Raw genomic sequence first — 17,751 nt, forward strand, 5'->3', positions numbered from 1 at the left:
CCGGGATAACGCAAGGAGGAGGAGGATCTCCCATCAAGAAAATTATGAAGTTCCTAATCCGTACTAGGATTATAGCCCTAGCCCCGCCGTGCATAGGAGGCTTGTGTCCAGCAGTAGGACGTATATAGCACATTATTAACATCAATAGACAATCATTGTTAAATATAATATTTATGTTTAGTTCCTAGTCCTACCCATATTGCATAATGCATATTGATGCCCAACATTGACCATTAATATACCTTACGTATTTGCAATGAGGTTCAAAACGTCCACATGGCAGGCGGCATGCTCTAAACATGAATCACTATTGTCACATAGAAGTCACAGCCAGAATGCAGTCGTGTTTTGTAATTCCGCGGGTGTTTGTATTCAAGACCAATCGAAATGACTCATTTTGTGTGACACTACCTATTTAAAGTCCCCGGTCTGATCGAAATTAATAACTGATCGGATAACGGGGACTACGTGTCCTGTCCTGGGCATGGGCTACGACTCGTGACGTGACAATGAAACTATAGGGCAACCTGGGCAACGTGTTGGGCAATGTTTAACTTATGTTTCAAGAGGAATAATTTACAACAGAAATTTTGATAATGCATTCGATCATAAGAACCATTCTTTGATAGAACAATCTGAAAGGACTCCATTATTTAGCATACCGAGGTTGAGAAAAGTACCAGTGGGTCAGAATACCTTCATATTTATTAAAGTAGTTATACAAAAGAGAAAGTTACCCTTTTGCCAGTAGGGTGTAAACATCAGTATAAAACTAGTATGCATATTCCATTAAGCAATATCAAAGGAAATATTCAATTTGTTAGCGATCTTGTGTCTGTGTTTCATTTCTTTTCATTTGTGTCATCTTCATATTGTCATCAGAATTGAATTCTCAAAGTAAAATCTTAGAATCGGATTGTGTTTGTATTAGAATGGAGAGTCTCTATACTCTCTATTGTTGAGGATTAGTTCCTATTCCTACCGTCTACTTGAATTCTTGGAATCGCGATGTTTATATTTTTACTAACGGCGATCACAAATACTAGTTAAAAAATATGACAATACCATACCATAGGCGTTGCTTTTAAAAATGAGTTATTATTAAAGTGCAAGGCCTATTAGGAAGTAGGTAATTACTATTTCTTTCCCTATAATATCGCGGACTAATTAAGTTTGTAACTTCGGACCCTTTGAAAGCACCTCGTAGGGTACCAAAGATACAACGCCGCCAAATAGATAATCATTTAAAAAACACAGCGAAAATTCAAATCAAAGTACAAAGTATAAAAAAATGACGACAAGTAACGTTGAAATGACAGGCTGGTATACGCCCACTCGTGTGATACAGTCGCACGTGGCCTTTTGTGCAATCAGATTACTGTTATGAGTATCTTTTGTACCCACACTAACTAGATGAAGCCTATTAGAACGCTCAACTATGAATCTTCTATATTTATGCACATGCGAGAATACGACCGCTCATTTTAGTTAAGGTACAGTGGGGCAAATCTCGACTGGGGGACAATTGTACCTAATCCATTTTTTCCATTATTACACTATGATGTTGAGTTCTACATGTATCAACTGAACACGCCTAATACCATATATAACCGGTGGACACTCTATTTAATAACGCAAACATTGTAAAAATGGAAAAAATGGACCAGTTACATTTGCCCCCCAGTCGAGATTTGCCCCGCTGTACCATACGTTTACAAGCCAGTTCAGTCAAAGACTAGTCACATAAATTTCTTCTACTTAAAAAATCTCCTATTATCACATGCGATTTGCCCTCTTGGTTGAAAGGTAAGGTGAGAGTCATTACGCCAAAACTCAGGTTTGGGATGCCAAAGTGGACACCAGGCTCTGATGACCTCGGGACATAGCAACAAAGAAGTAGGCATCACCTTTGTTTTCGGTTAAATTTGTTGCTCTTAAGCTTCGTTTGCACTTAGTGTTCTGAACAGTTCTGAGCGAGCATTCGTTCGTTCGTGCACCGATAAAGGTATGGAAGTCAAGTGTTTTCATCTGCACATGAAAGAACGAATGCTTACTCAGATCTGTTCAGAAAACTAAGTAAAAACGAAGCTTTACTTTGAAATCGTCCGTCATTTGTTTTGTTACGTCTGTATTAAGCTACAAGCCACTCGATTCGGAATCTACGGAGATATTCCGCGGTCATAGCCGAGTACTTACGAACAACTCTCTACAACCCTTCTACTTCTAGTTCTATAAAGTTTCGAAATTATTCCACTGCTTCAGTTGGGACTTCCAGCTCTAATTAAGGCCAGGTATGCTTAGGTCATCATTCAGAGGCACTTGTACTTCGGCCGAGCGGCTCGAAAAGGTTATAGTTCAAACTGCGGACAGTACAGAGTTAGAAACTTACGTTACGAAATATGATTTTGAATTTTCCAGGTGGAGTTGGTTCGGGGAAGCGTTGTAAAAACTTTGACGCGTCAAACGTAGATTGTTTCGTTCTCGATGATGCGTGCTGAGTTAATATTACTTGTTTACTTGTTAGTTTAGTTAATTTATTCTATCTATATGCTTGTCCAAAAATATACCCGTTTTCTGGAAGGTTTAATACACAGTACATACACGGATTCACGCCTGTAGAGGGTACAAGGAGTAGGTAACTGCTGAAATCTCAGATCAACTCGCGATTAAGAGTTTTAAACAAAATGAGATTGTATCTAACTTCGTTTTCACATTAACTGATCGGATATTGGATGTAGGACCGATATCCTAAGTCCAACAGATGGAGTGCTTTACGAAAAGCACCAGCCCTTAAACTTTACTTGTCTCCGCTGCTTATAAATAAAATAGATTTGAAATCGGTACGTTTCGTAACGCTAGTGCTGCTAGTGTTCATAAGACTCGAGTCCTTCTAGTCGTGTGTTTATTTCATATATAACTAAGGGCGCCAATGGCGCCATCTTTGGCATTTGCCTTTGACATACTTCTTACAACCGATATCGGATCGGATAAACTGAAAACACTCTTATTATGTTGCAGTTTTAATATGTATCGTAATCGTATTATAGCTCGCGAAGAATCTTTGCAACGGTACAGTACAGTACGCGGTAATAACTGCACCAGTTCCCATTGTGCTGAGATACAATAGGCTTTCTCAAGGATCAGGCGCCTTTGATGTTTGAATAGCAAAGTGAGCAGGTGCAGACTGCCACACGCTATAGATTGTTGGCGCGGATGCGTGAGTTGAAAAGTTTTTGTATTGCATGTTAGGGCTCCCCCACATCTAGCGTCACGCGAGCGTAGCGTCGGGCCAACTGTATGGAAAAAGACGCGTCGACGTCGCGCCGACGCGGCGTCAGGTTTTACCATACAGTTGGCCCGACAAGTCGTTAAAGTCTAATGAAAGTTCAGAAGTACGACCGAGTGACGACCGGTCTGGCGCAGTCGGTAGTGACCCTGCCTGCTACGCCGCGGTCCCGGGTTCGAATCCCGGTAAGGGCATTTATTTGTGTGATGAGCACAGATATTTGTTCCTGAGTCATGGATGTTTTCTATGTATATAAGTATTTATATATTATATATATCGTTGTCTGAGTACCTGCAACACAAGCCTTCTTAAGCTTACCGTGGGACTCAGTCAATCTGTGTAAGAATGTCCTATAATATTTATTTATTTATTTTTTTATTTTTAAGTACATAGTTTATCACAGTATAATAATACTACATTGTACAACAAGGGGAGGAAGTTGAATATTACTAACGATATAGACTCGAGTAAGTAATATTCATACTCCCCGAGTTACACACAATGTTTTTCATCACACTCGCAATGTAAAAAATATGTAAATAGATGTAAAAAAGTTAAGTATGGTACAAGAAATTTCATTATTTTCTTGGGAGAACGATTTTTCTATAACTCACGCTCCGCCTGCGTGCAATAGCACATTTAAAGTGCGGGTGTGTGAAAAGAGTATTATCGTACAATATGGCCAACCCCGTTCCCCGCTGAAAGTGCCGCCAACCCGCTCTAGGTTAGTTCCTGTCAAAATCACGACTAGTCGACCTGTCATATTTGCATGCATGCATATTGGCTACGTGCAAGTCAATTACGCCCACTACCATGTGAACTTGAAGTGGAAAATGACAAAAAATGACATGTAAACAAACATTATATTTTAACGATTTTTCGTTAATTTTAAATAAATCGAATAACAAGAGCTACTATTTCAAGTGTAATTTAGGTAGATAGATTATAAAGACATGGATATAATACCAAAAATCAGTTTCCAAAGCATTACTCACGGTATAAACTTCCAACCCCAGACTACAGAAAGAGTCAATAAATTGGTGCTGGCAGGGCATATAAAGAATCTTGTAGAACATAGGAGTAATGGTACAAGTTCTTCGAGCTAGTGATATGGTATTCGCTAAACCTCCGTCCCGTTAATGCCATATAAAACAAATCTAAATGTAAGTACCTAGTCATGTCCGCGGCCGCAGAAATATCCGACACGGGCCTATTCCCAGGCTAGGCCTGAATATTAAGCATAATCTTTGTGTGTGTGTGGATTGAGTGAGCACCTTCCGAAAATAAAAAAAAATATGCTGATCATTTAGTAAAAGTTCTAAAACAATTGTAAAACGAATCTCTGAATTTGTAAAAAGATAAATCAAAAGATACAGCCATTAACATGTGCTCACTCAGTTCTCACAAACTACCAACGAAAACAGTGAATATATTCATTTAACATATAATATTTATATACTAACATTTAGTAAAAGATAGGCCAACCTACCTCTATAAATATTAGATCACCTAGTGACGTATTAAATTTTTTACAAATAGTTTCTTATGCTCACTCAATCCACACACTTTTGAAAAGCCGAATTTTGATGAAAAACATAAGATTTAGACCGCTATTATATGTGTATAGTTTAGTAAAAGTGAAATGGGAATTTGTAAAATACAAAACGAACCACTAACGTGTCAGGTTTTTTTATAATAAATTTTTGTAAGTGCTCACTCAGTCCACACGTTTTGAGAAAGTTAAAAATGTAAATATCTTACGATTTGTAGCACCTAAGACACTCGAAAGTACTTCAACATTTAGTAAAAATTTTTACTAAATATCCACCATCTAATATTTTATATTCGTTGCCTGGTTTTAAAGATATTCAGACATAACTTTTCTCATACAAATGTATCAAGTAGGGTGACCACACTATGTCGGCTCCTGATTTTCCCCACCTTCCCATTGTCATATTGAGATTGGGGAGTTTCGTTCGTTCAATTTTGATTATAGTTTATATTAAACTAATACCATATTAATTCTCCATCTGCAAACTGTTTTTAGGTTATGTTCTTGGCCTAGTGATGATGTGTATTGTGTAATTTTTATCGACGTCAGGATAATAACCATATCGACATGCATGCATTAAAAAGGACATGAATGATAATTGGTAAGAAACAAAGAATATAATACTTCACTAGTAAGAAACCAGAACCTGGAAATCTAATCGCGCTAACAGATGAGCGTACCGGATTTGTAAATGGGAGCGAGAAATAGTTATTCTTTTCTCGCTCCCACTTACAAATCCGGTAAACTATTATCAAAATTGAACGAAACTCCCCAATCTCAATATGACAATGGGAAGGTGGGGAAAATCAGGAGCCGACATAGTGTGGTCACCCTACTTGATACATTTGTATGAGAAAAGTTATGTCTGAATATCTTTAAAACCAGACAACGAATATAAAATATTAGATGGTGGATATTTAGTAAAAATTTTTACTAAATGTTGAAGTACTTTCGACTGTCTTAGGTGCTACAAATCGTAAGATATTTACATTTTTAACTTTCTCAAAACGTGTGGACTGAGTGAGCACTTACAAAAATTTATTATAAAAAAACCTGACACGTTAGTGGTTCGTTTTGTATTTCACAAATTCCCATTTCACTTTTACTAAACTATACACATATAATAGCGGTCTAAATCTTATGTTTTTCATCAAAATTCGGCTTTTCAAAAGTGTGTGGATTGAGTGAGCATAAGAAACTATTTGTAAAAAATTTAATACGTCACTAGGTGATCTAATATTTATAGAGGTAGGTTGGCCTATTTTTTACTAAATGTTAGTATATAAATATTATATGTTAAATGAATATATTCACTGTTTTCGTTGGTAGTTTGTGAGAACTGAGTGAACACATGTTAATGGCTGTATCTTTTGATTTATCTTTTTACAAATTCAGAGATTCGTTTTACAATTGTTTTAGAACTTTTAACTAAATGATCAGCATATTTTTTTTTATTTTCGGAAGGTGCTCACTCAATCCACACACACACATAATCTTTTACGGTAGGAAAAATACTAACAGCGTATTGAACAATATTAGGTAAACAAAGCTTAAATATAATTTATTATAATGGTTTGTTTTGACATGTCACTTACGTTTTCTTTTCACCGTAGCTATCCATTTAGTTCTTTGATCCAATTTCCAGTGGGCTCTAAAAAACGCATAGAACGTGCAACGACTATTTATGCCATTATTTTTACAATTAACAACGAAACAACATTGATGCCCCATATCAAACATTACACATTGTATTATATTTTATGAGTTTTGATAGATGACAACCACAATCAGTGTCGATTTTGACCACCGCAAGCACTGCGATCGCTTTGCTTACCCCCTCCATGCACTTCGCACGAAGCCAATACAAGCATCATGGTACGCGTTCACCTACACGAGCCTGTCTCTCTAACTTACCTAATTTTCTCTAGCTACGGTCAGCGGAAATCATGATTATCATGATTATTAACTCAGGGGCAGCGTGACGCGCAGGCGTAACCAGCTGGTCGTGCCAGCGTGCCGCCTCGCAAAAACTAGAAAGTCTGTGCATGTAATGGGTATCAGACTTTACAATGTACTGCATGATGACATAAAGCAAGCTTCTAGCGATGCAATATTTGTCCGCAAACTAAAATCCATCCTACTCGAAATGGCTTGCTATACTTTGGATGAGTTCCTTGATACCTACGGGTCATTGACTGGATCGTGTACCTACTAATGTAATATGTGTGTCTGCATTACTTAGAATACCCAATGTGAAATGTGATTTTTTTTTTCTAAATAATAATTGTATGTAAATAATTGACGTGTAAATGTGAATATTTTACCAATAAACATCTATATCTATATCTATCTATATCAATTCGTAACAGTACGAGTATATTCTGATACATACATAGAAATGGAATTTAAGGAATGGTGGGGGTTGGGGGTGTGGATTATTTTTTTGCTATCGGAAAAGTGGCCCTCGAGTCGAACTATTTAGCAAAAAAACAGACTTGTAAGTTGATACGATCTCTACATTATCCAAAATGTTTAATCCTTGAGAAAATTAGGAAGGTCTCACGGCTCTCAGTTTTAGTAGTAAATGTACTTGTAGAGACATTTGGACATACATAATACATACACGATGCATGTTGCGGATTTTCCATTGTCTTACTTTTTGACGAAGCTTGTAGCTAATAACGGATTTTGTATTCAGTTGACGAAGAATACATACATGCTTTTAACATTATAAGTTGTAACGAAATTGATAAAAAAATCCGTGAGATTAGCATTTAGCACATCCATGGCCGTGGGATGAACACTTTCGGTCAGAATATAGTGTTCATTGGGGAAACTGCGCTTCAATATACATTTACAGGCCAACTGCGCCATACTCCGGCTAGTGGTTTATCTCGATTTAACAACATACAGCTTATACAAATTTTGTTAAAGTTCACAGTTACATACGGGCTTAGCTTAGGAAACAGTATGAACAGTAACACCTGTGACTCCTGTGAGTAACACACACACACACACACAACACTATTAATGGAAGTGTCCACATGCACAACAAAATGAAAGATAAAATTTGCAAACTAAATTGACGCATTCACTGTCAGGACTTGTGTGACATTTGCTGGCGTTGAATGTGTTATGTGTACATATATGTATATCCTCCTCTTTACTCAATTGCACTGAATCTTCACAACTTACATATGTGAGTTGGGTGACAATACAATACTAGGACACCATCAAGTTAATCTAATGATGGAGGAGGCATGGCCCTCACAATGTAACCTAATTGTGTATGTACCGTTAGAATTGTCTCCACGAGCATTACACGAGTAGTTTGCATTTTATTTCTGAGAAACATTTATTTTATACTAGCTTATGCCCGCGGTTTCGCTCGCGTTAAATTCGAAAATTGCTGAATGCTCCATACAACCTTCTACATTTTAGGGGAGGCGGGGGTTATAAAAACACAAAAAGTAACCTATGTCACTCTCCATACCTTAAAAAACCGGTCAAGTGCGAGTCGGACTCGCTCACCGAGGGTTCCGTACAAACATTCAATAGATGTATCATCAAAATGTTATTCATAGAACTCTACAGACTTGATTAAATCTCTCAAGACTCAATTTCCCACATAATGATTTTTTTATTTATTTTAATAATACATGTGTCATTAGTATTAAAACAAAACAGAATAAAAATTAACCTAGAACGAAGTAGAAAACTAAAACTAATACTTACCTAAAAATAAAATTATTTAAAAATAAAAATAAATTTAAACCAACTAGGCAAGGTCACCGAGGTCTGAACCCGCCGGTAGGGTTCCCATAAGGCTAGCTGCGTTCCCCCTTTGGATCGCAATGCCAATTCGTTGGGCGAGGAACGAGCCAGCCCTATGGTCCCCGGTGACATCACAGATTTTTTTGAAAGTTCCTTAATTAATTTGTGAGCGCTTGGGCACCACGATCCTAGAGTTTCGACTGCAAATGCCGCAAATATATGATGGTCCGTGAGGGCTATATATTTGCGACATTTTGCCGCTTCAGCAGCAGCGGCTGCCCCGCCCGCTCTCATTGACGTTGAGCTGAGGTGAGACGTCGCCAGGGTGTCCACCCACACACGTTGCGTCCCAAATAAGGGGCCGTCCGACACTCCAGGGCACAAGAGTCATTCCGTCGGGCCTTTTGCCGTCGTCACGCGTAAGTCCGGGTGGTTCGAGAACAGCTGGAACGTTTGCGCTGACGATTGTATTGCGCGACGTACCTTTTAATATACAATTTTATTGTTAGACAACGTCCAAATAAAAATCAGGACTATTCGACTTCAATACTTTACGACTTACGACATGTCCCAAGGACGCTCCTGAACCGACCTCATTATATCAGGAGGACATCTATCGGAAAATTTAAACTAATGAAATTTTTTTATCGGATAATTGTTTATTGCCATTTTAACTTTTGCCTTTATTTGAATATTTCATTGTTATAAAAATACAGGTAAAAAACGCCCGCAATACTTTCAATTTTCTAAAGGTTTTTTATGAAATAAAAAAAAATTTTCAAGATACGTGTGTTTTATTTTTCCTTCTTTCAATTATAATGGCCATTTTTGGTGAAAATTTCAATGCTCTTAAACTGAGATAAGGGGGGGGACGGTATTTTCTTTTACATTTTCCTTCAAAAAAACATTTTTTCCACAACCACAACCAAAAAATTATAAAAAAAGTTTTGATATGTACAGTTTGAGCTCTTTCTAACTGAAAATAGTTACAAATTTTCAATTATTTTCTGTAATAATATTAATAAATATAAAAAAATAATACTTTCAATTTGTCAAGGTTAATGATGTTCATAAGTATTCCAAATTTCAAAGCGATAGCATAAGCAGTTTTCGAGATATTTAATAATGTGACAGACAGACAGACAGACAGACGGACAGAGCGGCGTCATAAGGGTTCCTTTTGTACCTTTTTGGTACGGAACCCTAAAAATCACTTCATGGGTCGCTCCGTTTTGCCGCGAAAGACGTTTAAACAAACAGACGCACACAGTCTCCCATTTATAATATTATTAAAAAAATTATAAATGGCCGAAGCAACAAACACAAACGTCAATCCTCTCCCACGCTGAACGCATCAAAACTTCACGCCGCTCTCCGATATGATGCATTCGCTAATTTCCCCTCATTATCTGCTCGTAATTAACTAATTAATACCTGTAAATGTCAGATACGTGTATGGTATGAGTTGATGTATTTACTTAGCTATACTTAATGGGAAGGGGAAAACAATTCTGCCGGCCTAGCCGAAATAAAAAATGCCGAAACGAAACACAGCCTGGCTCTGTCACGCCTATATGGCAGAGCTCTAGAGATTGGTTACGTACCCTATTCTTGCCAGTTTCTGAAGAAGGCAGATTCTTTAGTTTCTAGTACTTAAGTGAAAAATTACGACGTGGATGTATATGAATGTCTCGCCTTGCCTAGCAATGCACGGTCGAGAAGTTTCCAAAGTTGCAGAACATTCCTCATGAGAATTTTCGGTAACTTCTGAGAATGTTCTCGAGAACAAGAATTTATCAGAATACTTAGTAACTTCGTAGTTTATACCATAATTTCGTCGAACTCAGCAAGTCAAGACGTAGTCCCGTGGTAGTGCGCTGGCTTCGTGTGCCGATGTTCTCAGGTTCGATCCTAACAGTTTTTTTTTTGTATATACATATATTGGCATGACCAAAAACAGGCATCAAGAAATAATAGTTCGGTACCTAATTTAAAAAGTCAGGACTAAAACTGTGAAGTCTGAAAGTCAAAAGGTTATGAAGTATAGTGAGAATTTAGGTAACTTATCACATATCAACAAAATAGCTAACTGTAATAGACAATATTATACCTATAATAACATATAGTTTTATATTATGCCCATTTAAACATTATTTCAAGTATATTCTCTTGTTTAAATAATAAATTGCATGTTGCGGGAATGTTCTGCGAACATTCTCAAGAATGTTTCCGCTTTTTGGGAATGTTCTGCAATTTCTACATTACTAGCCTTGCCTCATTGTACGCCTAATAGTTATTTTACGAGTTACGTGTATGAGTAAATTGGGAAGAGGATCAAATTAATATTTTTATTTTTGTAAAAACAAGGGTTGAAAACAGTTTTCATACATATTGTATAGACGTTAAAATATTCGTTAAAGTTTTCATACAAAAATTAATAATTAAGCCCTAACTGTGGTTATATTATATACATAGGTATAATGTTAATATACAGTCACACGCAATAACATCGCACAAAAAGAAGGCCGCAAAAATATCTTACAGATATTTTATGCAGCCTTCCTTTTCTACAATCATGTTAATCAAAGGAAAATATTGCTCTGCCAATCCGCGCAAAGATAAAACTACACAAGTGCAAACGTCGTTCCTTCCCCACGTTTATTAATATTATTACCTACCTATTACTTTGTTTATCGGAAATGCGATTACCTTAGTTTTCAAGGACGGCTTCTGCATTTCCATACTTAGAACTGCATGCGTAGGTATCTAACTGGCACTGATCTGCCATTTCCAATAGCAATCAAGATTATCAAGAATCATTTACGTTCGCCTGACTACGGCTCAGAACACTGGCGCAGTCAGGTAGGATTACTTGGAATCGTGCAACTAGCGTGTGCTCCTGTGTTCAACATATTGACGTAACTACCTGGTATAGTTTGAAATGTTTTATTAGGACAAGGACTGCGTTTGAAACATAGACAATTGAAGGATAGGTACTGTTTTTGCGGCAATAAATTAAAATGTATGCTATGAAATATACTTGCACTCTGTACTCTAGTTAAATATATTTTCGTAAAGAGTGATTGAAAGTATTAATCGTTATTAACCCCCGACGCAAAAACGACGGGGTGTTATAAGTTTGTCGGTCTGTTTGTTTGTCTGTCTGTCTGTCTGTCTGTCTGTCTGTCTGTCTGCCTGTGTGTGAGTCTGTCTGTGGCACCGTAGCTCCCGAACGGATGAACCGATTTAGATTTCGTTTTTTTTTTCTGAAAGCTGAGTTAGTCGGGAGTGTTCTTAGCCATGTTTCATGAAAATCGGTATACTATGTCGCGGTCGGGGGTTTTTTCAAAATTTTAATTTTGTGGTTAGGTTATTACTTATTAGATAAGGTAATTGAACAGATATGTATGTAAAAGTCTAGGGGCCATACATCACAATTTGACATGACATTTTATGCCTGCCTGCCTGTCGGTAAAACGTGGATAGCCTTCTCATGTGCCTTTTGTACCAACACTGTAAACAATGTTTACAAATACATCATAATAATGAGTCCGGTAAGTGTCTGGACTCTGGGAACTCTGGGTCTGGGTCATTGTAACATTAACTAATTTATTTTCAAAGGCTGGTTTAGCTAACATTTTCTTATGTCTTTCACAGGGGGCGAGCTGTTCTCTCAGCGTTTCGCCGGCTACACTCTTCATGTGACCGCCCTGCTGAAGCAGGTCGTAGTTTCCTGGGTCAGACCTGGGCAGCCACAACGGGAGCAGGCCATGAACAGAAGCACCCTGGACAACAAGTGGCACTGGGTGGCTCTGAACTACCAGGCTAACCCTCCGTCGCTGCATCTCGAGGTCGACAGAGAGTCTAAGGTTAGTCAATGTTACCTTACTAGCAGGTCGTGGTGTCCAGGGTCCGTCTTCGGCAGCCACAGCGTGAGCAGGCCATGAACAGAAGTACTCTGGACAACAAGGGTGGCTCTCAATTACCAGGCTAACCCACCCTCGCTGCATCTTGAGGTCGACAGAGAGTCCAAGGTTAGTCTGGAGTCTGGAGGTTACCTTACTCTGAACGTACTGAAGAAGGTATGTGGTGTTCTGGGCTCGGTCGTTTAGCGGCCGTGACAGTAGAGCATGAAGAGAAGCATTCAGGACAATACGTGGTAATTTCGGACAGAGGTCTTGGACAGAGGTCGGACAGGGTGAGCTACATACTTTGACATGTCTGTCATCATATTATACTCGTAAGGTCAATGGATCACTCATCTGAGCTCTATTCATGAGAGCCGATACAGACAGCCTGCAACACAACTGCAACTTGTATAAGGAATGCACGCCTACGTTGAAGTTCGCATGCAATTGTTTTGCAGTTCCCAAACAAGCTGCAATTGGTTTGCAGTAAAGATTTAAGATACAAAGCCTTTTTCATATTGATTTGAATGCACAAAACTAAGCCCAATTTTTTGTACCTACAAATTTGAAATTACATAAAATTCTATGTAGGTGCCTAACATATTTCATGCAGCATTTTTACCAAAATTTAAAACCAGTGAACACACAAAGAGAATTCAGTGGCCATTAATAATTAACATGGAATATCCAACAAGAATATTAGTTTGCACAGGTTTTCACAAATATACCGGCTGGGAATTAATACCAGCCGCCGGTGGGGTAGCGTCAAAGGGAATTGCAAGCCGACTTTCTGAGGCAAAAAGCATTCGTTACCTTCTGCAGATGAGTTCGACTTATACAGGATGAGACGGGGTCATAGACGTAGACAGGATGCGGCCTACACACTAGATGTTAGTGAATTGTTCACTGTAATAATTAATTGAGTAAATTGGTTACACATCGCGGGTTTTAATTCTTAGTAAGGACAGCAGGACTTCAGTAATAAGCAAAAACTCTTTTACTATTAGGACATTCTTACACAGATTGACTGAGCCCCACGGTAAGCTCAAGAAGGCTTGTATTATGGGTACTCGGACAACGATATATATAATATACAAATACTTATATACATAAAAAACGTCCATGACTCACCATTATGACAGCACTTTGATTTTGACGAAAATAAAATTAACACTTCAGTGATTATGATTATATAATTTTAAGTACCTAACCTAACTTGTATAAAACATGGTTGCTATCAGTATTTGACGGAAATATTTGAACTGTAAGAGGATCAATTGATCGTGAATGTCGTGTTTAAAGTTAATAACAAGCGATTTTTGGTCGGCTAGAGCCGATTCCGAGTCAATAAGTTTGGGGAAGCCTTAATATAACTTAATCCTGCTTACGTCTCCTGAATCATCCTGTATGTCTGTATAGGTATCTGATGCGTTAGTGGAACTACGATTTCATCTGCGTTATTCTCGAAAGTTACACGTGTCTACCGCTTTTAGGTGCTTTACTATAAAAAATACATGACTTCAAAAGCAAATACCCAGATTTTTAATTATTTCATACCGCAAAACGGATGGAACGGATTCGTGATGTGTTGAATATGTATTTTTAAATAGCGTGGGCACAGTTACAGATAACAGTACTATTTTGATGGATTTTGAGTTTTAAGGCTTTAAATTGTGGTAGGGCTGACAGCAGAGCTAGCACATAATTGGCGCTAGATTATCTCGCCAAGACATAGGTTAGCTGTCCTTATGTCATTAATATAACTAGAAAAGACGTGTGATTTATATCGCGCCAATCGCGTGCCAACCCTGCAGATGTGTCACAGATTTACTGTAATTTCTTGGTTGGAGACATTTGATCCTCAAATCAAACCTGATCGATTGATCATGAATACTGTTTACATACCATACAGATGTAGTGCATAATAGTTTTTCATCTTTCGGTAAAATTAGTAGGTACTCCTTGTACTGAGCTGAGACTGACTAAAATAGCATGACACGTTCGTGAGTTTCGATGTACTTTAAAAACGAAAAAAAAATCGCACTACATCTGTAGCTCGCAGTTCTTATAGTGATATTAATAAATACGTGCTTTCCAGGTGATCTCCAACCGCACGCTGAACTCAGCTCTGCTCTCCCCCGGGAACCTGCAGGCGGACGGCGCCGAGGTTCTGGTTGGCAACGTATTCGTCGGCTGCATACACGAGGGCCCGCAGCTCGAGTTCCACGCCAGCGCGCAGCTGAGGAACGTGGAGTTTGGCGAGTGCCCGCTCACCAACAACTGTGAGTAACCAAGCCATGGAACTAGTCTCCAGGTGACTAGGTGCTGGTGGCAACGCGTGTGGCTGCATACACGAGGGCCCGCAGCTCGAGTTCCACGCCAGCGCGCAGCTGAGGAACGTGGAGTTTGGCGAGTGCCCGCTCACCAACAACTGTGAGTAACCAAGCCATGGAACTAGTCTCCAGGTGACTAGGTGCTGGTGGCAACGCGTGTGGCTGCATACACGAGGGCCCGCAGCTCGAGTTCCACGCCAGCGCGCAGCTGAGGAACGTGGAGTTTGGCGAGTGCCCGCTCACCAACAACTGTGAGTAACCAAGCCATGGAACTAGTCTCCAGGTGACTAGGTGCTGGTGGCAACGCGTGTGGCTGCATACACGAGGGCCCGCAGCTCGAGTTCCACGCCAGCGCGCAGCTGAGGAATGTGGAGTTTGGCGAGTGCCCGCTCACCAACAACTGTGAACCTGCAGGTATCGCCAAAGTGCTACTCGGTAACTATGAGGTGTTTCCTGTAACCAACAACTATGAGCACATGTCACAGATGTAGGTAGGTACACAAGTCTGCGTCTTGTAGCGGCCCACTTTAGCAGTTCACCGGACGATGATACCTTGTCACTCTTGTCAGTCAAACGCAAATGGTAGCGAATAACTAACAGCTTGATATCGTCCGGTAATCGACAAGACAGACAGGACTGCAAGTAAATTATTCTTATTCTACGGTTTTCGGAACTAAATTGTGAAGCAGCATTCCATTGTAACATCAACTAATCTGATGCAATGTAATGACTTAATAATAAAGCGGGACAATGCGCACAAAAGCATTATATTTACAATATTTATATTTATCTTTGTAAGGAACAATAATACTTAGAAGATTGTTTGTTTTTCTATGATGTTGTTGCAGCAGTGATATTTTTCAGCATTAGCACTACAATGTCTGTAATTAGTTCAACGATATCAGCGGTGAGCGATACGCGAGCGTATTTTATACATAGGAAGCCACCGCTTACAAAGACATTTATTTCAAATAGAATATTAGAAACTACCACCTCCGCGAAACCTATCTTTTGACTGTGCTTATCATAAAATTCATCATTATTCAACTCATTGGAATCCTGTTCTTTAATATCATGTAGCGTCAATGGATTTCTTTCTAAATTGTATTAGCAGCTTAGTAGCTAGCCTACGTGTGCCTGAAATATGGAACAGTGCGAATGTCCGCCGCATTTAAAATTATTACAAATACTTATACTGGGTACTTCAAATTTTCATACACACGTTTCTAATTTAAATAATAAACACACGGCTACAGGTACAGGCCATATGTCAAGCCATAATAATACTCTCCACGGCCGAATTCGGCCACGGCGACTCCAGTGCTGTCACTGATGTGCTTGCAAGAGTAACAACGTGGTTGGATTTATTTGACGAATGTTTGATGTTGTTGCAGGCACCGTGCGGCAAGAAGACGTGCAACAGCATCTACCCAGGGACCGCTGCTACAACGAGCCCTGTATGCGGCACGGGACATGCATCTCCAGGCTCGACAAGTAAGTCATTTGTTATACAAACACCCACGACTAGTCGACTATTGGAGGCCTACGTGTAAGGCTTGCATTGGGCGTGCAGGCTCATACAGGTCTCCTGTGTCGACGCTGCATAGCGTGCACGCTGACAAGTATCTACGCCCCGCTGATCCCCTGAAGATCTGCCTCGATTATTCCAGCGGTAGAAAAGCAAATGACGAATAGTTGCCATGCCAGAAAGACTACCGCGAAAAACAAAAATCAGAATTTTCTATTTTACTATAGCGATGGAAGTTACTTTCCCATGTAATTTTACCGCTTTGCGAATTAAAATGTGCTTTTAACGTAGTACTGATCATAGAGAAATATAAGACGTATGTAAGTAACATAAAACCCGAGTTTTAACGAGCTTTGTCTAAACTTACTATAAGCTTAATAAGTGTTAACTTTTCTGCAAATTTGAACTTGTTTGATTCACGGTTAGTTTCACTATAGTCTTATAAAGACTGACCAGAAATATATGACGCGCCATGTTGCGGAATTTCATTAGAATCATTTTCTCTATACTATATTTGAACTGTTATTGTCACCTTATATGTACATCAATACAGCCTGTTTTTATTGAATTACGTTAACTTTAAGGGAAGATTCTTTAGTTCAAATACAATCAATTTCTCTAAGAAACTAGCCTCTTAACTCTTATGGTTATCGAATTATTAAAAAAATAAATTTAATTATTGAACACGTGTCTGGCATCTCTTACCACTTTGTAGTGTTATTTGTTTTGACATGTGCCGTCAATCACTTGACAGTAACTTGAATGTTATCCTTAAGGGTCTCTCACATTGATTAATTCATTTCCCCCCTCACGTCGAGCTCACGTCAGCGGGCATATGCTGATGTAGCCGCCCTAGCCGGTCAACGCAACGCCGCAGCGAACCCGGTCAACGCACCTGCAAAGGTGTGTGAAGAACGGGCTCCAATCAAGGAGAAGTCCTCCCGCGCCGATGTGGATAAGGAGGGGTTCACACTGGTGCAAAGGAAGAGCAAGGCGCGTAGGGCGCCTCGTAAGACTCTGTGTGGTACCGCGGAGCCGATTACTTCTGGTCTGCGAGTTGCTACACCGAGTAAAGCGCTCTACGTGTCGCGCTTGCATTACTCCGCCGGGGCTGATGAGGTGGTGGAGTACGTTCGCCGGAAGACTGGCTACACGCTGAGGGTGCAACAGCTGCAGTCGCGATATTTCGACGCAGTTACATGCATCATAGTCACAGGCGGGTACAGTCAGCAGCATCGAAAGTAGCGGATGAAACAACGCACCAAAAATATCTGAAATCCTGAACAACTTTTCTTACTTAATATGTACAGTTTGCGGTAGACAGTTAGACACACATCTCTTTTTGTTAAGAATAGGCTACTTGACCCTTT

At 39.3% G+C, this 17,751-nt stretch overlaps 1 protein-coding gene across 1 annotated transcript in view; it reads left to right on the forward strand.

Moving 5' to 3' along the window:
• The window catches only part of LOC125241456 (protein crumbs-like), a 136,007-nt gene that overhangs the window by 48,859 nt on the left and 69,397 nt on the right, over positions 1–17,751 (forward strand). The window contains 3 exon segments of the mRNA XM_048149960.1: positions 12,270–12,481; positions 14,619–14,802; positions 16,248–16,347. Coding sequence (XP_048005917.1) covers positions 12,270–12,481; positions 14,619–14,802; positions 16,248–16,347 — 496 coding nt within the window.

Source organism: Leguminivora glycinivorella, chromosome Z (assembly GCF_023078275.1).
Source record: "Leguminivora glycinivorella isolate SPB_JAAS2020 chromosome Z, LegGlyc_1.1, whole genome shotgun sequence".
In the NCBI taxonomy this organism is placed as follows: domain Eukaryota; kingdom Metazoa; phylum Arthropoda; class Insecta; order Lepidoptera; family Tortricidae; genus Leguminivora; species Leguminivora glycinivorella.